Genomic DNA, 24,328 nt, shown 5'->3' with positions numbered 1-24,328 from the left:
ATGAAACTTCACTCTATCTCTATACTGTGTGGCCATGAGGCAGGGTCTTCCCTAGGAATTTACGACCTCACTCTGACCACAGCAGTCTGGTTGTAGAAGCAGAGAGCGGGGGATGGTGCTTGCTGTACCCAAATAGGGCAACGTCATGACATCCGTGTGTTACTGAAATAAAGTGCAATGCCTTTCCAGAATTCCAGACTAATTATTTCCAGTCCAGATACCAGATGTATTGTGCATCTTGCTAGAAGACCATTTTATCCTGTTGTTGGGAGGAATTCAATTTATTTTTCTTTGAAGGTTATGTTTCCCTTGAGTTTCCTTGACTTTCACTCAGACAAAACAAAACCTTGGAAGCAAGACATGGTTGTCAGAATAAACAGAGTAAACACAAACACACACTTCATAAATTTAAACTGTTTCAAATGAGCTCCAGCGAGGATTTGCTAAGGCTGAGTGACTTTATCTTTTCAGAGGCAGCAGAAAAGCAGCTAAGTGACTTGATGGGGTGAGAAGCAGGTCTCCACGTGTGCTTCGGCCTGTGAATTCTCATGTTGAGTTAGTGAGGTAACATTAATGTGAGTGAGTCACTCTATCAGGTACAGAGTGCCTTTCACTGCACAGCTCCAACGCAACACATCACACAGGGATCTACTGTAACAGGGAAGCCCTGAAGAGGGATAGACACGATTGAATTTGGCAGCTTGTCAGAGGCTGTGCACACACATTCAAAACACAGGGCCTTGTTTCACATTTTTGCCAACAAAATGCTAACACACTAAGGACATTTGCATTCAAGATTTTTTCTGGAACAATATTTCTGTAGATGGTATCCCTGAAAAGCGGTTCTAAAGGTACCTAAGCGTTGCAGGGTGTAGGATGTCGTACTGTATGGCGTGTAACTGCGCTTGTGTGATTTGAGCTGAAGACTAAGACAATTGAGCTAAGAGTAAGGTCTGTTTGTTGCACATTATTATGCAAAGCAGGAAGTGTGCTTGTTTGTCTGTAAATCACATTCGATTTTTGTATTGTGTTCGAGGGAAGGTCTGACTGCAACTTTCTATTTTAAATCGCACAGGCTGCAGTGAGAGTTTATCTGGCCTTGCTGTAATGTGAGAAATCATTGCACTGCAGTTTCTGGGCTGATACTGTTGTTTTTTTGTAGAACAGAAGGAAAATCCTAAGAAAAAGGGCATTTGATAATGGGAGCTTGAATGCATCCATTCAAAACAGGCCCATTTAAAGGTTGGGTCAAAGAGTAAACTAGAAATTATCCTGCTAGGAAACTGCTCTGAGAGTTATCTGCTTGTTTCTGGAGCGCAGGCCAAACAAATCAATTCCTTTCCTCCGTCTTCCAATTTCCTCCTTTCTTGTCTTTGTGGCCGATATGAGCAGATACGTGTCAATTAGAGCGAAGCTGTTTTGAAAGCAGGTTGGCATATTGGGATGACTCATGTACTGGAGGCAGCTCTGATGGCACAGCCACAAAGTCATAAAATCAGATTTTAAACCTAACCCTTACCTTAACCCTAACATTAACCACACTACTAACCTTATAAACATTCATGTTCCTACATTTTTATGATACAGTGGCTTGCGAAAGTATTCACCCCCCTTGGCAATTTTCCTATTTTGTTGCCTTACAAATTTGAATTAAAAAATGTTTTTTGGGGGGGGTTGAATCATTTGATTTACACAACATGCCTACCACTTTGGTGGTAACATGTCTACCAACAATCTTTAAGTCATACCACAGATTCTCAATTGGATTGAGGTCTGGGCTTTGACTAGGCCATTCCAAGACATTTAAATGCTTCCCCTTAAACCACTGGAGTGTTGCTTTAGCAGTGTGCTTAGGGTCATTGTCTTGCTGGAAGGTGAACCTCCATTCCAGTCTCAAATCTCTGGAAGACTGAAACAGGTTCCCCTCAAGAATATTCCTGTATTTAGCGCCATCCATCATTCCTTCAATTCTGACCAGTTTCCCAGTCCCTGCCAATGTGTTCTCGGTTTGATGAGAGGTGTTGGGTTTGCACCTGACATAGCATTTTCCTTGCACCTGACAGCATTTTAGTCTCATCTAACCAGAGTACCTTCTTCCATATGTTTGGGGAGTCTCCCACATGCCTTTTGGCGAACACCAAACGTGTTTGCTTATGTTTTCTTTAAGCAATGGCTTTTTTTCTGGCCACTCTTCCGTAAAGCCCAGCTCTGTGGAGTGTATGGCTTAAAGTGGTCCTATGGACAGATACTCCAATCTCCGCTGTGGAGCTTTGCAGCTCCTTCAAGGTTATCTTTGGTATCTTTGTTGACTCTCTGATTAATGCCCTCCTTTCCTTGTCCTTGAGTTTTCATGGGTGGCCCTCTCTTGGCAGGTTTGTTGTGTTGCCATATTCTTTCCATTTGTTAATAATGGATTTCATGGTGCTCTGTGGGATGTTCAAAGTTTCTGATATTTTTTTATAAACCAATCCTGATCTGTACTTCTCCACAACTTTGTCCCTGACCTGTTTGGAGAGCTCCTTGGTCTTCTTGATGCCGCTTGCTTGGTGGTGCCCCTTGCTTAGTGGTGTTGCAGACTCTGGGGCCTTTCAGAACAGGTGTATATATACTGAGATCATGTGACAGATCATGTGACACTTAGATTGCACACAGGTGGACTTTATTTAGCTAATTATGTGACTTCTGAAGGTAATTTGTTGCACTAGATCTTATTTAGGGGCTTCAGAGCAAAGGGGGTGAATACATATGCACGCACCACTTTTACGTTTTTAATTTTGTAAAATATTTTGAAACAAGTATTTTTTTTATTTCACTTAACCAATTTTGACTATTTTGTGTATGTCCATTACATGAAATATAAATAAAATGACAATAAAATTACATGTTGTAATGCAAGGGGGATGAATACTTTTGCAGGGCACTGTATACTATATAGCCAATTATCACGGTTGTCGTAAGAACGGGACCAAGGCGCAGCGGATATTGAGATCCACATATTTATTCCAAAGTGAAACTTAAGCCAAAATCAAATAAATCAAATAAACGAACAACGGAACGTGACTACGTGGTGCACATGCACAAACACAAAATAATATCCCACAAACACAGGTGGGATAAATAGCTACTTAAATATGATCCCCAATTAGAGACAATGATTACCAGCTGCCTCTAATTGGGAATCATACAAAACACCAACATAGAAAAAATAAACTAGAACACAACATAGAAATAACAAACTAGAATACCCCCTAGTCACACCCTGACCTATTACACCATAGAGAAACAATGGCTCTCTATGGTCAGGGCGTGACACAATGTTGACTTTGCAGCTCTCCCATCAAGTATCTAGAGGAAATCGCTCAGCTTTTGCCTCCTGTATAAGAATCATGTCAATAAATGTCAACCTGTATTTTGAAAGGGGAAACTTCTGCGCCTATTGATTTGTTCTTTTACAATTGTAATTTTTTATTTGATATAGCCATGGTTGGTTTAAATCATATCACCACTTTCATGATAAAACGGAAATAAAATACCAATGTAATTATGTGGGTTGTAAAATGTGCATTATCATCTCTCTTCAAAAATAAAACCTTTTCACAATGAACATTTTCCTTCTCTGAAGTCTGCTGGCGTTTACAACAAAAGGTTTCTCAGAAAATGATGAGAGGGATCATTTAGAAATGGAAGCAGCAGGAATTGCTTGATCATTCTAATCTTCCAATGGTCCTTATCAGCTGTTAATAAATAAGTTTACCCTCTTATTCAAATCAAATCCAATTTTATTTGTCACATACACATTGTTAGCAGATGTTAATGCGAGTGTAGCGAAATGCTTGTGCTTCTAGTTCCGACAATGCAGTAATAACCAACAAGTAATCTAGCTAACAATTCCAAAACTACTACCTTATAGACACAAGTGTAAGGGGATAAAGAATATGTACATAAAGATATATGAGTGAGTGATGGTACAGAGCGGCATAGGCAAGATACAGTAGATGGTATTGAGTGCAGTATATACATATGAGATGAGTATGTAAACAAAGTGGCATAGTTAAAGTGGCTAGTGATACATGTATTACATAAAGATGCAGTAGATGATATAGAGTACAGTATATACATATACATATGAGATGAATAATGTAGGGTATGTAAACATTATATTAGGTAGCATTGTTTAAAGTGGCTAGTGATATATTTTACATAATTTCCCATCAATTCCCATTATTAAAGTGGCTGGAGTTGAGTCAGTGTGTTGGCAGCAGCCACTCAATGTTAGTGGTGGCTGTTTTGAGGACCCACGGTGTTAAGGAGTTGACTGATTGGCTCTGGTGTATCATCTAGCTCCCAATATACTGCAGTTCAATGTTTCTGAACTGTTTAAAATGTCCAAGAGAGGATGGCTATACTGGCTGGCTGACTTTGGGGTGGCAGTCGGCAGGCCATTAGACATCCCAGCTGATTTTTCACTCTTATTTTTGATACTGTACCTAGCATACCGTATATCTAGCAAACCAATAAAGTAAAGAGAAAGATGTATAGTTCAAATATAGTCAGATCTGGTATCCGAATAAACCAGTCAGATAGAAATATTTTAAGCTTTGTGGCTTTCAGTGACAAGATTCGTAGCTGCAGCACAGGCAGTGTAGTCAGATGGCACGCCTGGCAGACATCAAGTGCTTAATCTGACAGGAGCCAGTGGTCACGCTGTATACATGATGAAGTGGTGGTTAAACTATTTTCGAGTCGGTTCAATGAACATACATCTGTTACAGTCTATGTTTCTCTGAGAAATTACCACAGCAAGCAACATCGGCTGCATAATATATGTTCATTCATAACATAATGATGGATTATAGTAGTGAACAATACAATGGAAGCTACAAAATCAATTGGCTATTTCTCCTCAGAGGAGCGGAGGCCTGATAGCTTTAACGTCATGTTGATGTAGCCATGAACATTATTCTGTCATTACTCTCCTTCTCAGAAAACATGGGAAGCACATGTATGGCCACAAGCACTGAGTTATAGGAATAGCAGACAGGATATTGTGATAGGTTGGTTGATGTTTCTGGTTAAATTGTGTTGTACCCATAGTAAATACGTTACAGAAAGTTAGAATGGGATTGTGTGGCTTCAATGTCTCAGCGGTCAAACAGTCAACTGTTTCAAACATTCACATTAGTCTTCCGTAAGTGGATGGACTGATGATGTGGAAATAAAGAGTGTAGAGATACAATATAGAAGCAGGCTTCTGGTTTGCTGCATTTTGCCCTTTTCTCAACACTCAAATCAATACCAGTGGTTAATATCTCAGGTTTACTATACCTCGGGTACCAACACAACAGGCCAGTGGGCACTTTCTATTGACTGAGATATACACTCACTGGCCAGTTTAAATGGTACACCCATTTAGTTTACAGCGCTACTGTAAATAAACACTTGCACTTACTTGTAAACGAAGTCCAACCGTCTATCAGTGGTGGAACTGTAAAAATGCTCCCTGTTGGCCCTCAGTGTTAAAAGTGTCTCGATGAGATGGAGATGATGGCAAGGGATGGGAGTTGTCCTTGATCGGTCTGGTTTCGACTGTATATCTTCATTCATTTCAATGCAGAAAATGACCTCTCAACGGATGCTGTTGTGGCTGGTATAGTGAGGACCAGCTGCAAAAACTTTGTTGCCTTGGGGACAGTCTGTGTCAGGTCATACTGGAACAAAAAGCTGAGGAGCTGTCCAATTTGTCTCAAAACATTTTTACTGTACAATCCGACAAGATCAGGCTTAACTCAAACGAAATCTAAGTACTTGGCATATTTGGAACTTATCCAAGAGAGGATGGCTATACTTGGAACTTATCCAAGATGGCGTAGCAGTAGTTGTCCTGTCGTATCGTCTCTCTGTAAATATCGTCTCTTTTTCGTTTTAGATATTTTTTTAGATATTTTTTTCTTCGCATATCCTTAAAACATTTTGCTAAACCTAAGCTTCCAAATACTCTTCTGCAACCCGCCAATGTAGCTACTTTCCTAACGTAGATATATTTACTTCGGAACCGGACACTCTCAACTGAAGCTAGCCAGCTAACTACCAGCTATGCTAGCGACCATCAACTAACCTTTAGCTCGGAAAGCTCTCGCCTGTTCGAACAACGCGACGCTAGAGCAACGCGACGCTAACCAGAGCATAACGGACCTAATTTATTTTTTTATTTTTTTACCCCCGGATTCCCACCACAAACGGAACATCCTTCAGCTGGATCCTCGCAACTAGCCATCGAGTGTAACAGCAACCCTGGTTGATTACTCCTGGCTAGCGTTTCCACCCACGTAGCTTGAAGCTAGCCCGGCCAGAGCTCCTAGCATACTCCTGGACTACAATACCTTGACTACGACCGGTCTATCGATATCACCGCTTGAAGAGGAATAAACAGACTCACCCCATCGCGACGTCCTCCAAAGGCTAACTCTCTAGCCCTCGCAATCTCCTTGCTTGCTAGTTCGGCACGCTAACTGCTAGCTTGTTTAGCCCAGGTCCGCTAACTACTACCTTGTTTACCCTGGCCTGCTAATCTGTTAGCTTGTTAGCACAGGCCTGCTAACCGTCCCGCCGCGTCCCAAAAACGCAGTGGCCCATATGTACTCATATGTATCTCTTCTCCATATGTACCCATATGTATCTCTTCCCGATTTAAAAAAAAAAAAAAAAAAATTGTTTATACCTTCCGGAAACTTGCCTCACACAATGTGATACGGAATCGCTATTATCTTTATTTTTAGAACACACTCAAGAACCTCCAGAAGCTAACCAGCTAGCTAGCTACAAGCTATTTAGTCATTGTTAGTTTTCTTAACCTGGATAACACTCGCCAGCCCAGCCCCCTGCCCCATCCACCGCTGCCCCCTGGACTCTGATCACTTGGCTACATAGCTGATGCACGCTGGACTGTCCATTACCACGGTACTCCATTCTGCTTGTTTGTTTTATCTGTCGGCCGAGTTGCCTAGTCAATGCCATCTCACCTGCTGTTGTTACGCTAGCTGATTAGCTGTTGTCTCACCCACTGTTTTAGCTAGCTTTCCCAATTCAACACCTGTGTTCACTGTATGCATCGCTGTATGTCTCTCTCAAATGTCAATATGCCTTGTATACTATTGCTCAGGTTAGTTATCATTGTTTTAGTTCACAATGGAGCCCCTAGTCCTATTCCTCACACCCCTGATACCTCCTTTGTCCCACCTCCCACATATGCGGTGACCTCACCCATTACAACCAGCATGTCCAGAGATAAAACCTCTCTCATCATCACCAGGTGCCTGGGCTTACCTCCGCCGTACCCGCATCCCACCATACCCCTGTCTGTGCATTATGCCCTGAATATATTCTACCATGCCCAGAAACCTGCTCCTCTTATTCTCTGTCCCCAACGCTCTAGGCGACCAGTTTTGATAGCCCTTAGCCGCACCCTCATACTACTCCTTCTCTGTTCCGCGGGTGATGTGGAGGTAAACCCGGGCCCTGCATGTCCCCAGGCACCCTCATTTGTTGACTTCTGTGATCGAAAAAGCCTTGGTTTCATGCATGTCAACATTAGAAGCCTCCTCCCTAAGTTTGTTTTACTCACTGCTTTAGCACACTCTGCTAACCCTGATGTCCTTGCCGTGTCTGAATCCTGGCTCAGGAAGGCCACCAAAAATTCAGAGATTTCCATACCCAACTATAACATCTTCCGTCAAGATAGAACTGCCAAAGGGGGAGGAGTCGCAGTCTACTGCAGAGATAGCCTGCAAAGTAATGTCATACTTTCCAGGTCCATACCCAAACAGTTCGAGCTACTAATTCTGAAAATTACTCTCTCCAGAAATAAGTCTCTCACTGTTGCCGCCTGCTACCGACCCCCTCAGCTCCCAGCTGTGCCCTGGACACCATTTGTGAATTGATTGCCCCCCATCTAGCTTCTGAGTTTGTTCTGTTAGGTGACGTAAACTGGGATATGCTTAACACCCCGGCAGTCCTACAATCTAAGCTAGATGCCCTCAATCTCACACAAATCATCAAGGAACCCACCAGGTACAACCCTAACTCTGTAAGCAAGGGCACCCTCATAGACGTCATCCTGACCAACTGGCCCTCCAAATACACCTCCGCTGTCTTCAACCAGGATCTCAGCGACCACTGCCTCATTGCCTGTATCCGCTACGGTGCCGCAGTCAAACGACCACCCCTCATCACTGTCAAACGCTCCCTAAAACACTTCTGTGAGCAGGCCTTTCTAATCGACCTGGCCCGGGTATCCTGGAAGGACATTGACCTCATCCCGTCAGTTGAGGATGCCTGGTCATTCTTTAAGAGTAACTTCCTCACCATATTAGATAAGCATGCTCCGTTCAAAAAATGCAGAACTAAGAACAGATACAGCCCTTGATTCACTCCATGTCCTGACTGCCCTCGACCAGCACAAAAACATCCTGTGGCGGACTGCAATAGCATCGAACAGTCCCCGCGATATGCAACTGTTCAGGGAAGTCAGGAACCAATACACGCAGTCAGTCAGGAAAGCTAAGGCCAGCTTCTTCAGGCAGAAGTTTGCATCCTGTAGCTCCAACTCCAAAACGTTCTGGGACACTGTGAAGTCCATGGAGAACAAGAGCACCTCCTCCCAGCTGCCCACTGCACTGAGGCTAGGGAACACTGTCACCACCGACAAATCCATGATTATCGAAGCATTTCAACAAGCATTTCTCAACGGCTGGCCATGCCTTCCGCCTGGCTACTCCTACCTCGGCCAACAGCTCCGGCCCCCCCGCAGCTCCTCGCCCAAGCCTCTCCAGGTTCTCCTTTACCCAAATCCAGATAGCAGATGTTCTGAAAGAGCTGCAAAACCTGGACCCGTATAAATCAGCTGGGCTTGACAATCTGGACCCTCTATTTCTGAAACTATCCGCCGCCATTGTCGCAACCCCTATTACCAGCCTGTTCAACCTCTCTCTCATATCGTCTGAGATCCCCAAGGATTGGAAAGCTGCCGCAGTCATCCCCCTCTTCAAAGGGGGAGACACCCTGGACCCAAACTGTTACAGACCTATATCCATTCTGCCCTGCCTATCTAAGGTCTTCGAAAGCCAAGTCAACAAACAGGTCATTGACCATCTCGAATCCCACCGTACCTTCTCCGCTATGCAATCTGGTTTCCGAGCCGGTCACGGGTGCACCTCAGCCACACTCAAGGTACTAAACGACATCATAACCACCATCGATAAAAGACAGTACTGTGCAGCCGTCTTCATCGACCTTGCCAAGGCTTTCGACTCTGTCAATCACCATATTCTTATCGGCAGACTCAGTAGCCTCGGCTTTTCGGATGACTGCCTTGCCTGGTTCACCAATTACTTTGCAGACAGAGTTCAGTGTGTCAAATCGGAGGGCATGTTGTCCGGTCCTCTGGCAGTCTCTATGGGGGTGCCACAGGGTTCAATTCTCGGGCCGACTCTTTTCTCTGTGTATATCAATGATGTTGCTCTTGCTGCGGGCGATTCCCTGATCCACCTCTACGCAGACGACACCATTCTATACACTTTTGGCCCGTCACTGGACACTGTGCTATCTAACCTCCAATCGAGCTTCAATGCCATACAACACTCCTTCCGTGGCCTCCAACTGCTCTTAAACGCTAGTAAAACCAAATGCATGCTTTTCAACCGATCGCTGCCTGCACCCGCTTGCCCGACTAGCATCACCACACTGGATGGTTCCGACCTTGAATATGTGGACACCTATAAGTACCTAGGTGTCTGGCTAGACTGCAAACTCTCCTTCCAGACCCATATCAAACATCTCCAATCGAAAATCAAATCAAGAGTCGGCTTTCTATTCCGCAACAAAGCCTCCTTCACTCACGCTGCCAAGCTTACCCTAGTAAAACTGACTATCCTACCGATCCTCGACTTCGGCGATGTCATCTACAAAATGGCTTCCAACACTCTTCTCAGCAAACTGGATGCAGTTTATCACAGTGCCATCCGTTTTGTCACTAAAGCACCTTATACTACCCACCACTGCGACTTGTATGCTCTAGTCGGCTGGCCCTCGCTACATATTCGTCGCCAGACCCACTGGCTCCAGGTCATCTACAAGGCCATGCTAGGCAAAGCTCCGCCTTATCTCAGCTCACTGGTCACGATGGCAACACCCATCCGTAGCACGCGCTCCAGCAGGTGTATCTCATTGAGCATCCCCAAAGCCAACACCTCATTCGGCCGCCTTTCGTTCCAGTACTCTGCTGCCTGTGACTGGAACGAATTGCAAAAATCGCTGAAGTTGGAGAATTTTATCTCCCTCACCAACTTCAAACATCAGCTATCTGAGCAGCTAACCGATCGCTGCAGCTGTACATAATCTATTGGTAAATAGCCCACCCATTTTCACCTACCTCATCCCCACAGTTTTTATTTATTTACTTTTCTGCTCTTTTGCACACAAATATCTCTACCTGTACATGATCATTTATCACTCCAGTGTTAATCTGCAATATTGTAATTATTCGCCTACCTCCTCATGCCTTTTGCACACATTGTATATAGACCCCCCCTTTTTTTTTCTCTACTGTGTTATTGACTTGTTAATTGTTTACTCCATGTGTAACTCTGTGTTGTCTGATCACTCTGCTATGCTTTATCTTGGCCAGGTCGCAGTTGCAAATGAGAACCTGTTCTCAACTAGCCTACCTGGTTAAATAAAGGTGAAATAAAATAAATAAAATAAAAATATTTTACAGGGTCTCGTTTGCTGTGTCGAACTTTTGTGACATTGTTTAAAAACAATTCAGTCCACTAAGCCAAGGAAATTAAGTTCACCAAAGTGCTCAAACCTGGCTCTCAGCTGAACATTGATATTGTCCAGTATGTTGTAGTAGAGTCGCCCTCTATTTACTCTGATCGTCTGTTTACTATGAGTTTTGCTTTCTGCCAGGCCCAGTTCATTGCATTTCTGCTCAAATTGATCATAGAAACTCTCAAAATCTTGTCGCTGCCGTTCTAGTGCTTTCATTGTGTCGCTGTAAGGCAGAAACCCATATCCATCACTTTGTTCTGCAGAACACGGAAGAGCGCGTCAGATTTATTGAAAATTCTATCATAGACCAACCCAGTCTCTAAATGGGTTGCTAAATGTTCACATGAAAGGCAGTGAAGCTCTCTGGCTGCTTTTTTATGTGTCCATTAGTAGGCAGTATAAGGTAGTTTGGAGTTTGAAGGGTGGAAGAAGAGTACATGGCGAGGTTGCCTTTCCCCTGGCCTCCATGAGCATTTTATACCAGATCACCACTGATTTGTACTAGTTCCGAAATCAATTTTATCATGCAGAAAAAACAAGGCAAAATTATTGATAAAAGGTACATTTATTTTTCGTTATAGTTCCTTTTTCATTTATTTTCACCTACCCTGCCTACCTTGACTGCACATTACTGGCAGCATGTAACCTAGCGGTTAGAGTATTGGGCTAGTAACTGAAAGGTTGCTAGTTTGAATCCCCGAGCCAACAAAGTGAAAAATCTGTTTAAGTGCCCTTCAGCAAATCACTTAACACTAATTGCTGAGGGTGGCCCAGGGAGAGTTCGAATATGCAAAAATAACATTTCCAATTTTGAAATGTGTATAATACACACTTGTTTGAAATAGGACAAATATAAGCACACACCAAATGATTATACAGGTAATAATTTAGAGCAGTGCTCTCTGTATCCTATTCTACAGTATATGTGTCTACGGTACTGTGAATATTCCAGTTAGACATGAACACAGGGCTGCAGACATGGCTAATTCCCCATCTTGTTGTTGGAACATAAGGAGAAGACAGTCCTCCCTCCTCCTGCTTCTATTGCTCTCTCTAAGCAACCATACAATCATTTGCGGTGGTTTGTGATGTTGCCATGGCAACTGAAGTGTGCCCATGTAAGATGGCCAGAGAGAGAGTGAGAGAGAGAGAGGGTGAAACTTGAATGATCTCTCTGCATTTTGCATAATCATGATGACATGGCCGGAGACACTTAGCTTTTTAAGTCCAATATCTTAAAAACTCGACTGCCGGCATACTTGACAACATCTTAAAAACTTCATTGCCGGTACTAATAAACAAAATACTAATGAACAAAATACCCCAAATATAGTTTTTTTTATGATACAAGGCGAGACCCAGATGCAGACACAGGAGGCAGATGGTTGGAGTCTTACAATATTCATTAATCCAATAGGGTAAAGCAAGAGAATGGTCGTGGACAGGTAAAAAGGTCAAAACCAGTTCAGAGTCCAAAAGGTACCGAAGGGCAGGCAGGCGGGGAAATAGTCCAGAGTCAGGCAGGGGTCAAAACCGGGAAGGCTATCAAAAAGAGAAAAGCAAAAGGTGAAACGGGAAAAACGCACTGCTTGACTTGACTAACATACGAGACAAACTGGCACAGAGAGACAGGAAACACAGGGATAAATACACTGGGGAAAATAAGCGACACCTGGACAATCAACAATGTTTTTAATAGCTTGCCCAGGGACTGCGGTTGAAAATTAGCCGGCTGGCTAAAACAGGCACTTTTACTGAAACGTTGATTAATGTGCGCTGTCCCTGTAAAAATGTAAATAAACGAAAAGAAAGAAAATCACAGGAACAGGTGAAACAGATTAGGGTGTGACAGCTTTTGAGTGGGGTTTCCCTTTAAGCAGTATTATCCAAACAGCAGGCCACACCAGCCAATAGCTATTAGATATTATGTTCCACCAACTCTGCACATGGGTGGTTGCTTTATTTTAGGCGAGGACTTTGTTCTTACAGACAAAGATTTATTGTACTGCACAAGTTCTACTTTAATTGTTTTTGATATGGCCAATACTTTGACATGGTGTTGCCATGTGGTACATGGTTGTCTCAAATTCTGTCACTCAATATATAAACCCTCTAATGACAATGCAGGTGGAGATACAGGCTGTGTGTGCCTTGTGCTGCTTTGTGTTAAGGTAGAGAACAGTGGTTGTCAACTCTCTCTTGAAATGTTGTCATGACTGGTGTCAAAGAATAACAAAGGGTAAAATAATGTATTTGAATTGGGGGAGGGGCTGGCCCCTTTGTCCTCGTCTTGGCATTCTGTGGTTTGATGGCTTAAAGGGTCATCTGTGGTACCACCTGACATTGTTGGTAAACTAATCTTGCATGTAGACTAAACAATAACTACAGCTACTCCCCTCCAATACTACTTTCCCAAAGCAATTCCTGCCTTTTGTCTGACCCTTGTAATTAGCTCAACATTTATAAAAAGGTGATGCACTTTTCACCCTGACCCAAACCCCCCAGGTGTGAAGGGCTTTGGGCAGAAGGGGGCACACAGTATTCTGCCATTTTGTCTAATTCGATAATGACTGTTTGCGAAGGGGCAGGCTGCATTTGTAAATAGAGGGGGACGGGAGGGTTTTTGCGGGTTGACTGACTGCCGTAACTACTTTCTGGCAGACTCAACATGCATAGAAGGGTCAGTGGTCATAAGCACATCCTTCAAAACATAGGTGCTGGGCTAATAAAGAATACTATTAAAGAACAAGAAGGCCCGCACACTGTTAAAGCTACAAATTCACTGATTTATTGACAACGTTTCGATCCGAAACGGACCTTCATCAGGTCAAACAAATTGAGTGCTCACATCCCAAAATATACACATTTCACCTCACATGACCATTGAGGACATGACGCATGGTGGGTGCAAAAGCAATTTGTGTACCTCTAATAATTTAATAACAATGAGATGGGTACATGTAGTAGTTCCAGAAAATAATAAATATTTACAAAATGACCAAGTGGGTTACCTGGAAGGCAAGACAAATCAAAGTGACATATTCATGTAAGAAATGGTCTGATATCAAACTCTTGGTTCAGACCTCTAGGAGACATGGTACACAAATGGTGAATCCAATACAATTCTCTTCTCAATAATAGATTATCAGTATCTCTCCCCCTCCTAGGAGTCTTAACATGTTCGATGCCAATGTATCTCAAAGAGCTAATGGTGTGACGAGCCTCCATGAAATGCGCAGCCATCGGGTTTCTCTGGTCAAGTGTCCTGATATTACTCCTGTGTTCTGCTATCCTTGTTTTCAGAGCTCGTTTTGTTTTTCCTACATAGCATAGACCACAAATACACTTGATCAGGTATAGCACATTTTTTGTGGAACATGATGCCCTTAATCTTAATGGCCTTGCCCGTAATAGGGTGAGAGTGACACCACAATGGGTTTTTAGAAAGAAATCTACAAAAGCAGAAATATTTTCAGTCAATGAGCCAATGGAGGCCACAATAGGTCTCCCTGGTGGCTTATCCAGTAGTTTGTGTATTTTGGTACGGCATGAATAAAGCTAATGACTGGATAGTCTACTTTCATGAACTCATATTCTTTTTGCATAATGTCTCCACTTTCCACAAGAGACTTCAGCTTGCAGTGAATCTCTTCTTTGAACAGTGGTGTGGGGTCACGTGGTGTGGGGTCACGTGACAATTTCTGATAGAAAGTGGTGGTGTTCAATAGTCCCCAGATCTCATTCACATAGTCATCACGGTTTAACAACACCACAGTTCCGCCCTTGTCAGCAATTACGTACTATCAAAGTGGAATCATTTTTTTAAACATCCAATGCTTGTCTCTGTTTAGGGAGATTATTGCAGACTCTGTATTCTCACTTTAATATTCAAAATCTGAGACATCTTTTTCCACCAATCTGCAGTATGTTTCTAGGGAGGGATTTCTGTATCTGGCTGAAAAAAGGTGGATTTGGCTCAAAACGGGGTATTCGTTCTGGTGGAAATGTAATTCTCTATTGTGTCACCCATAGTCTGAACACTCGTCTCACCCATACTTGACACATCCACATTTGGAAATAATTTCTGAAATTCTATTGTGGTGTCAAAGTCATTACATGATGCAGTGGGGATGAAAGATACACCCTTACTCAACGCCAACTCACATGAAGTGATGATGGGACGTGAAGAAAGGTTAATCACACTCAGGCATTCTGACTGTGTCCAATTGCAGCCTTGCTCCTCTGTTCTTCTTGCCCCTCCTACACTTCTTCCACATCCGCGGTGCTGCTGACCCCTGTCGGGCCATTGAGGGTATCCTCTTCCCCCTCGCTTGCGTCCTAAAAAAGATCCACTCCCATGGGAATCATAGCTGTAATCTGAATCTGCATCAAGAGAAGATGCACTTAAGTGTGGAGGTAGGGTAATCTGTTTTGGGTAGTCTCTGACATCACTGCATGTCCTCGATGTGGATTCCCTCTCTACAGATACACCTCATTTTGTTCATAGTCATTGGAGTGCTGCTCAAACTTCTTAATCTTCATCGCTGTGACGTCCTGCTCCTGGTAATTCTTGAATTTCAATAGTGTGCTCTCCATATTTGTGCAACCAGTTTACTGTGTCCCCCAATGCCCGACAGATGGGGACACGCACCAGGCATGAGTGCACAGGGCATCCGTCTTTCTAATCTCTATATGTTGAGGTAACTACAGGTGTCAGGCAATCGATCAATCACATGTATTTATAAAGCCCTTTTTACATCAGCAGATGTCACAAAGTGCTTATACAGAAACCCAGCCTAAACCCCAAAACAGCACAAATGCAGATGTACTGTAGAAGCACTATGGCTAGGAGAAAATCCCTAGAAAAGCAGGAAGCTAAGAAAAAACCTAGAGGATCCAGGCTTTGAGGGGTGGCCAGTCCTATTTTGACTGTGCCGGGTGAAGATTATAAGAGTAAATGGCCATTAAAGCCAGATCGTTCTTCAAGATGTTCAAACGCTCATAGATGACCAGCAGGGTCAAATAATAATCACTGTGGTTGTAGAAGGTGCAACAGGTCAGCACCTCAGGAGTAAATGTCAGTTGGGTTTTCATAGCTGAGCATTCAGAGGTCGAGACAGCAGTTGCGGTAGAGAAAGAGAGAGAGAGGGAGAGAGAGCGAGATAGAGGGAGAGAGACGAAAACAGTAGGTCCGGGACAATGTAGCGTGAGACCAGAGTTCCATAGCCGCAGGCAGAACAGTTGAAACTGGAGCAGCAGCACGACAAGGTAGCACTTCTGGTGAACAGGTCAGGGTTTCATAGCCACAGGAAAAACATCAGAAACTGGATCAGCAGCACAAACCGGCGGACAGGGACATCAGGCCAGGTAGTCCTGACGCATGGTCCTTAGGCTCAGGTACTCCAGGAGGGGAGAGAAAGATAGACAGAGAGCATGAGAGAGAGAGATGGTAGAATTAGAGGGAGCATATTTAAGTTCACACAGGACAACAGATAAGACAGGGGAATTTTACCAGATAGGACAGACTGACCCTAGCCTCCTGGCACATAGACTATTGCAGCATATATTCTATTTTTTTAAATTGTATTTTACCTTTATTTAACCAGGCAAGTCAGTTAATTAAGAACAAATTCTTATTTTCAATGATGGCCTAGGAACAGTGGGTTAACTGCCTGTTCAGGGGCAGAATGACAGATTTGTACCTTGTCAGCTCGGGGGTTTGAACTTGCAACCTTCCGGTTACTAGTCCAACGCTCTAACCACTAGGCTACCCTGAGACAGGGGGGGGTCGGGACACTGTGTCACTGTCAGACGATACCCCCGGACAACACTAGAGGGATATCAACAGACCACCAACTTACTACCCTGAGACAAGGCTGACTGTAGCCCACAAAGATCTCCTCCACCGCACGAGCATGAGGGGGGCGCAAAATCGGAAGAAGAACGTCAGTGACTCAACCCACTCAAGTTGAGTATAGCGGGAAAAAAGCCTGGCAGATGTGACGCACCCCTCCTAGGGACGGCATGGAAGAGAACTAGTACTAGTTTTATTTTATTTTATTTGTAAGCCAGTGACTCAGCCCCCGTAATAGGGTCAGAGGCAGAAAATCCCAGTGGAGAGAGGGGAGCCGGCCAGGCAGAGACAGCAAGGGCAGTTCATCACTCCAGTGCCTTGCCATTCACCTTCGCACCCCTGGGCCAGATTGTACTCAATCATAGGATCTACTGAAGAAATTAGTCTTCAGTTGAGATTTAAAGGTTGAGACAGAGTCTGCGTCTCTCACATGAATAGGCAGACCATTCCATAAAAATGTTGCTCCAGAGGAGAAAGCCTCCAGCTGTTTGCTTAGGAATTCTAAGGACAATAAGGAGGCTTGTGAACGTAGTGTACGTGTAGGTATGTAAGGCAGGACAAAAGTATAGAGATAGGCAGGTGCTAGTCCATGTAATGCTTTGTAGGATAGCAGTAAAATCTTGAAATCAGCCATAGCCTTAACAGGAAGCCAGTGTATAGGCTAGCACTGGAGTAATATGATAACATTTTGGGGTTCTAGTCAAGATTCTAGCAGCCGTACTTAGCACTAACTGAAGTTTATTTCGTGCTTTATCCGGGTAGCCAGAGTGTAGAGTACTGCAGTAGTCTAATCTAGAAGTATTCGCTTTTCTGCATAACTTTTGGACAAAATGTTATGATTTTTGCAATATTACTGTCAAGGCTCAGGAGAAGACCCAGAAGCAGACAGTTTAAAAGTAACAAAAGTTATTACAAAAACAGGGAGGACAGGCAAACAACAGGTCAAGGGCAGGCAGAGGTCAGTATTCCAGAGCAGAGTCCGAAATGTACAGAACGGCAGGCAGGCTCAGGTTCAAGGCAGGGCAGGGCAGGCACAAGTCAGTAATCCAGGGAGGTGTTACAAGGTACAGAACGGTAGGCAGGCTCATGGTCAGGGCAGGCAAAATTGTCAAAACCGGGAAACCCAGATAGCAGGAACTAGAGAATACAGGAGAATATGATGGTGGGTTTGAAGAAAAACAAAACGAACTGGCAACAGACAAACAGAGAACACATAAATACACTGGGAATAATGGGGAAGATGGGAGACACCTGGAAGGGGTGGAGACAATCACATAGACAGGTGAAACAGATCAGAGTGTGACAGTTATGAAAAAAAGCTGCCCTTGGAATATTTTTGATATGTTCGTCAGAAGAGAGATTTGTTTTGTCTGAGGTTAAAAGTTTTAAAAATGCCCCATCCACTTCCTTATGTCTGAAACACAGGCTCCCAGGGTAGCAAATTTTGTGGCTTTACCATGTTTAACCAGAATGTACAGCTGTGTATCGTCTGCATAGCAGTGAAAGTTGACATTGCATTCCCTAATGACATCACCAAGAGGTAGAATATATGGTGAATATATAGAATATATAGTGAAAACAATAGCGGTCCTAAAACGGACCTTTGAGGACAAACCATCCACAGAGATATCTTTCCGAAAGATAAGATGTAAACCAGGCAAAAACTTGGCCGTGTAGGCCAATTAGGGTTTTCAATCTCTCCAAACGAATGTGGTGATCGATGGTGTCAAAAGCGGCACTTAAAATCTGGGAGCACGAGGACAGATACACAGCCTTGGTCTGACACCATTATAAGGTAATTCATCACATTCACAAGTGCAGTCTCAGTACTATGACGGAGTCTAAAACCAGACTGGAGCGTTTCATGTACGTCATTTATGTCTTCAGGAAGGCAGTGAGTTGCTACACAACAGCTTTTTCTAAAATGTTTGAGAGAAATGGGAGATTCAAGGGAAGTCATTGTTTTGGGAAAGTTGAAGGTGAGTAGTTGATATTGTGTAGACTAAATACAAGACCAGATTTACCAACCTGGACAGGTGGTACCACAGGTGACATTTGAAACCATCAATTCACTCCCTCCCCAATTTAAAGGTACTATACTTTGGAAAAAGAGGTGAGATGTGAACTTTGTGAGGCCAGACTCAAAGTTTAATAATTGTTCGAGTGTACCATGCACTGTGTGTTATTGGGTCAGTGGCCTGTTTTGCATGCTCGGCTGAAGTAATAGTAGACGGACAGTCGGAGCGGTGCCTTGTCATTCAGCCCAAGGGCCTGAATAAGCCGAAGCGGCAGTGGCGTAAAAGAGAATGTTCTGGGTGAAAGGGGAGAGGTCGAAAGGTTGTAGAAGGCATGATGCGAATCAGGAACAGCTTGTGGCCATTGTCACGGCTGACCTGTTCCATCATATGAGGGCTGTTAGTGTGCAGTACGCAACACAAACACATATACACATGTATCCACAGCAGGATGAGCAAACTGTGTGGTTATGTATCTGCCAGACATTCATGTTCCAGGTTTGTCTTTCACCCCCCCTCTTTGTCCTCATGTGCAGTTGCAAACCGTAGTCTGGCTTTTTTATGGCGGTGTTAGAGCAGTGGCTTCTTCCTTACTGAACGGCCTTTCAGGTTATGTCGATATATTACGCGTTTTACTGTGGATATAGATATTTTTGTGCCTGTTTCCTCCAGCATCATCACAAGGTTGATTTTAACATTTTGCATCAAAGTTCGTTCATCTCTAGGAGACAGAACACGTCTCCTTCCTGAGCGGAATGATGGCTGTGTGGTCCCATTGTTGGTGGCAAGGAAGTCAGGCGCAGGAGAACGAACTTGGTATAAACTGAGTTGTTTAATAAATTCTGACAAAACTCCAAAACAACCGAAATGTACAAAATAACAAAGTGGGTACAAAACCCGTCGCACATCACATACAGTCAAAACAATCTCCGACAAGGACATGAGGGGAAACAGAGGGTTAAATACACAACATGTAATTGATGGGATTGGAACCAGGTATGAAGGAGGACAAGACATAACCGATGGAAAATGAAAAATTGATCAGTGATGGCTAGAAGGCCGGTGACGTCGACCGCCGAACACCGCCCGAACAAGGAGAGAGAGGGACGGACTTCGGCGGAAGTCGTGACACCCATGGGGTTTATACTTGCGTATTATTGTTTGTACAGATGTACCTTCGGGCATTTGGAAAATTCAAGGATGACCCAAACTTGTGGAGGTCTTGGCTGATTTCTTTAGATTTTCTCATGATGTCAAGCAAAGAGGCACTGAAGGTAGGCCTTGAAATACATCCACAAAGTAGATGTCCTCACCAACTTGCCAAAACTATAGTTTGTTAACAAGAACTTTGTGGAGTGGTTGAAAAACTAGTTCTAATGACTCAAACCTAAGTGTATGTAAACTTCCGACTTCAACAGTATGTATATCCAATTCCATCCCCTGGATGTCTTCAATGAAAACATTATTGAAATGTTTTAGCCCATGAAATGCGTGTGTTGTACTGTGCGGCCTGGAATTTAGGGTCTGACATGAAAGAAAACAACATTTTGTAATGGTTTCTTTCCAAGCAGGATAATTATATCACTTCTTTTACATTTTCTGTAAATTCATACTTTTTTGGGCTGGCTTGTAGTTTTAGAAACCTATGTGTTAGACCTCATAGCAGAAGGCTTTCTTCAGCATCCATGCTGCCGGAGCCCTGAAGGTACGCCATATCCTTTCTGCAGCGCACCAGCTGCTCATTGGAGCTGCACATTTTCAGCATCATCAGCCAAATGAAACTGCAGTACGAGATGTACCAGTCCTTCCTCCCCTACCATGATACAGACACACACACACACACACTTGATATAGTCCTTTATACCGTCTCTTCGCTTTACTCAATATCCTGTTGATGGATTTGCTCCAAAACACCAATTATTTTTTTAATCGCATGTTCATTGCCTTGTTGACCTCCCTCCACTTTCTAAATATTTTTAAGTCTCAATAATTGTGCCATTTTGATGCCCTGCAGCATTGCACGTGTGAAAGGGACATTGCTTGTCATTCAGTGTTAGTTTAACGGTTTCTTATTAGGATGTCTTATGAAACCTGACGGATCAGAAAAAAAACTTAACTCACAGCTGTAGGCAAAATAAGTTGAATGATTAATGGCTCTTCTTCTTGTGTAAGAATGACTGTTTAAAGTCTTTCATCTAATGTTTTAGAAGTTCCCCTTCTAAAACAGTTCTCCTTATACGTGAAAAAATATTTTTAACTGCCAACTTGAAATTTCTCTAATTCTGTTCTCTAAGAATGTAGCTTTCTGTTGTAATGAGGCAAGGAATTCAGACACTTTCTAGAGTAATTATTGTCATTATATTTGACCCAACAAATGATTAAGTAGTGAGAAAGCTGTTTTCCTTGAGAAATATATTAGAGGACGGCTTCACTTACCCTACACACAGAGCCTAGCAGCACCATTCATTCTAATGTGACAATAAAATCTGGGCAAAGTGCTTGAGGTACAATTACAATGTACTGCTGCATGAAAGGTAAAATGGTTAGTGGCTATGTTCATAATTAAGAGTTATTAATAGTCTCTGTACAGTATGTTCAATACACCAACCCTTCCTGAGTGTTGGGTGGACTGGATAGGGCTGTATATATTACTGATTGCTCAGTTTTCCACAGCTATAGTGTCCAACTGTATTGACATTTAATAACTTACTCACTCCCAACACATACGGCCTTAGCCAGAGATCGCCGATACTAACACCTAACAATGACATGATAACATGATATAACATTATTTCTCATAAAGTGCTAGTAGACCTGTGTCATTATGTTGTAATGACTCTGACATTGAATGAGTCATATCCACAACTAGACAGTGTTTTTTTTGTCAACTCTAGAGGAGGCTAAGTTCCGTCTTCTCTCTGTCCCCACAGGGATGACTTGCCAGGCCAGGAGTTCGTATGTGACCAGCGAGATAAAGTGGGGCTACCGCTTCATGCCGGTGCTCACCCTGGAGGATGGCTTTTACGAGGTGGACTACAACAGCTTTCACGACATCCACGAGACCAACACCCCCAGCTGCAGCGCCAGAGAGCTGGCTGAGATTAATTGCCGCATCCACCTGCCCTTCACCTGGTCTGTGGCCAGCAAGCTCAGCCAGCAGGGGGTGCTGGAGCCCGAGGGCCGCGAGAAGAAGCATACTACACTGGTAACCCAGGAAGAAGGGCTAGAGGAGCAGACAGAGAGGAACGGTGACATTGCTAATATAGAGAGCGAGTCCAAAGTGTAGAGGGGAGAGAACTTAGGCCAGAGGGGCTGTGTGGGGCTTACTGTGGTGTCTCTACTCCTCATGGCTGTCTGACCAGGTGAGCTGGTCCCAGGTCAAAGGTCAGGGCCAAGGCAGAAAAATGGGGAACCTGAGTTCAAGGATGTTCTGGTCCTAGGAACCAGCTTTAGCCCTAAACAGGTCATTTGCCCCCCAAAGATAGATGGTACATGACAATGGCTGGGCTGAAAAGCTCTGTAATTGCATGTTTTGATAACATCGTTTTTTTCTTGAAGATATCAATTAATATTATTTCGGTTTTTTTATTCAAAGATTAAAACCTATACATATAAACATATATATTCTAGGATATTTGTATTTGTATTTTTTGTATATACTATCTGTTATGTTGCCAAAGTGTGAATATTTGACAAGAAGATGTTTGATACTGATTAATTTAGACCAGGTCTGTACATATTCTATGCCTTATGTACAAAGCTTTCCTTACATTAGAGTTTTAAGAAATATATAAGCATGTACAAAAACTCACTGTAGTTAATTTATTATATATTGTGTACATATGAGAATAATGGTGATTGTAATAGGCATGACAATATAACTCTTATTAACAATTCTGGATGAAAGCCCTATAGAATATTCAGTCTGGCCTAATGGACTAGTTACTTTAGACAGAAAGTAGAGAGGTTGGTCGGGGAGGATGGGTAGGCATAATGCGCATCCTTCTAGCAATCCACAGGTTGCGTGTTCAGGTTGCGTCTGGGACAACTGTAGCATTTTAGCTAAAACATCTCCTAACCATTTTCTAAGCTTATGCCAATTCACCTGACCTGCTACGTAAAGTTGCCTAACCTTTGTTGTTTTAGTTCTCCTAACCTTTTAACGTAAATGTCCTAACCTTTGTTAGTTCCCTTAACTGCCAGCATAAATTCTCTTTATAATTCTCCTACTGGTGCAACAAGTAACCTGGTCTCAGAGGAGGACGTCATCCAAGATACGTTATCCAAGCAGCAGAACGTTTATTTTATACTAATACAATTACTCAGAGAAATATTTTATTTATAAGTAATACAAAAAATATAAAAAAGAAAGGAGTAAAAATTGGCACGACACTGAGCCTTTCTCTAAAATGTTTTATGAGATTGGAGAACATGATGGGAGGGATCTTAGACCATTCCTCCTTACAGAATCTTACCAAATCCTTGATATCCTTCATCTGCTCCTATGGACTGACCTCTTCAATTCAAACCACAGGGTTTTCAAGTCCTGGCAGAGGCATCCGGGTTTTAGGCTAAAATGTCCTGGTACTTGGTAAAGTTCATGATGCCTTTAACCTTAACAAGGGCCACAGGACCAGTGGAAGCAAAATAGCCCCATAAGATGAAGCACTTTTCTCCATATGCTTCCGTTTTTCGACGCCAAATCCACCGCTGGTGTGCATGGCCAAAGAGCTCTATTTTCATGTCATCTGACTATAGCACTGCCTGGAGTTTGCTAAACGGAATTGGCACTTGGATTGGAACCGGTGAGAAACATGCTCACTTTTCTAATATGAAGGACAGGCTTCCATCTTTCAATGTGTCTCTGAAGTGAACCCCACTGTAGTGTCCGGCCCATAGCGGACAAATGAAAGCACACTGGTACTACGAAAGAAGCCATGTGAGGGGAGCTTGGGGAAGAGCATCAAGGCCTACTCTAGCACCTTTAATTTAACTAAGTGTTCATTTTCTTTTTTTTACATATTAGACCTCTTTATTTCTGCTGCAAAACTACGTTTCTAAAAGCAATTTCTTTGTTTTTCCGGCAAAATGTTTGATTTGAAATAAAACAGTGTAATGTAACCTTACAATGTTATCACTTTACAAAATGGTTCTATTGCTTGTGCTGAAGAGCCATATACAGGGCTCAGACAGCAACCGTGTGTAATTTTGTTACTGCAGAACGTTCTAGCTCTGCATGTCACTGATAGCACACCTGTATAACTTTGGCTTCTATGTGTCAATGAAAAACATTTGGGTAACACTTAAGTTACCCATATAAAACGCAGTTAGTCTATAGCTAATTAAATGTTTTTATTTGTGATCCATATTTGTTACAGGTGTAGGTACTGTGAAGTTATTGGTAATTAATCAGATGTTATCAAAGGGGTAGATATTTCAGCTATGTGGTATTTCAACAGCTTAATGTAAAGCGTTATAAACATGCAGGCATCATTGTTTAATCTGACTTCTGTCCAATCGCTGAACAAAGATTGAACGAAACAGACATGTTTATTATATCGACTCGTTTATTTGACTGTTTGTATTCATTTGTAACTATTAATTGTATTAGGTTATATTTTCAACATTACAC

At 42.9% G+C, this 24,328-nt stretch overlaps 1 protein-coding gene across 1 annotated transcript in view; it reads left to right on the top strand.

Moving 5' to 3' along the window:
• LOC115105459 (G protein-activated inward rectifier potassium channel 2-like) overlaps positions 1 to 24,256 on the top strand; it is a 29,083-nt gene extending 4,827 nt beyond the window's left edge. The window contains exon 2 of the mRNA XM_029627542.2: positions 21,627 to 24,256. Coding sequence (XP_029483402.2) covers positions 21,627 to 21,982 — 356 coding nt within the window. The 3' untranslated portion in view covers positions 21,983 to 24,256. The remainder of the gene's footprint in view (positions 1 to 21,626) is intronic.
• Positions 24,257 to 24,328: the final 72 nt, after the last annotated feature.

Source organism: Oncorhynchus nerka, linkage group LG22 (assembly GCF_034236695.1).
Source record: "Oncorhynchus nerka isolate Pitt River linkage group LG22, Oner_Uvic_2.0, whole genome shotgun sequence".
Lineage (NCBI taxonomy): Eukaryota > Metazoa > Chordata > Actinopteri > Salmoniformes > Salmonidae > Oncorhynchus > Oncorhynchus nerka.
Note: the sequence above shows the minus strand (reverse complement) of the source record. Positions and strands in the feature narration are given on the sequence as shown.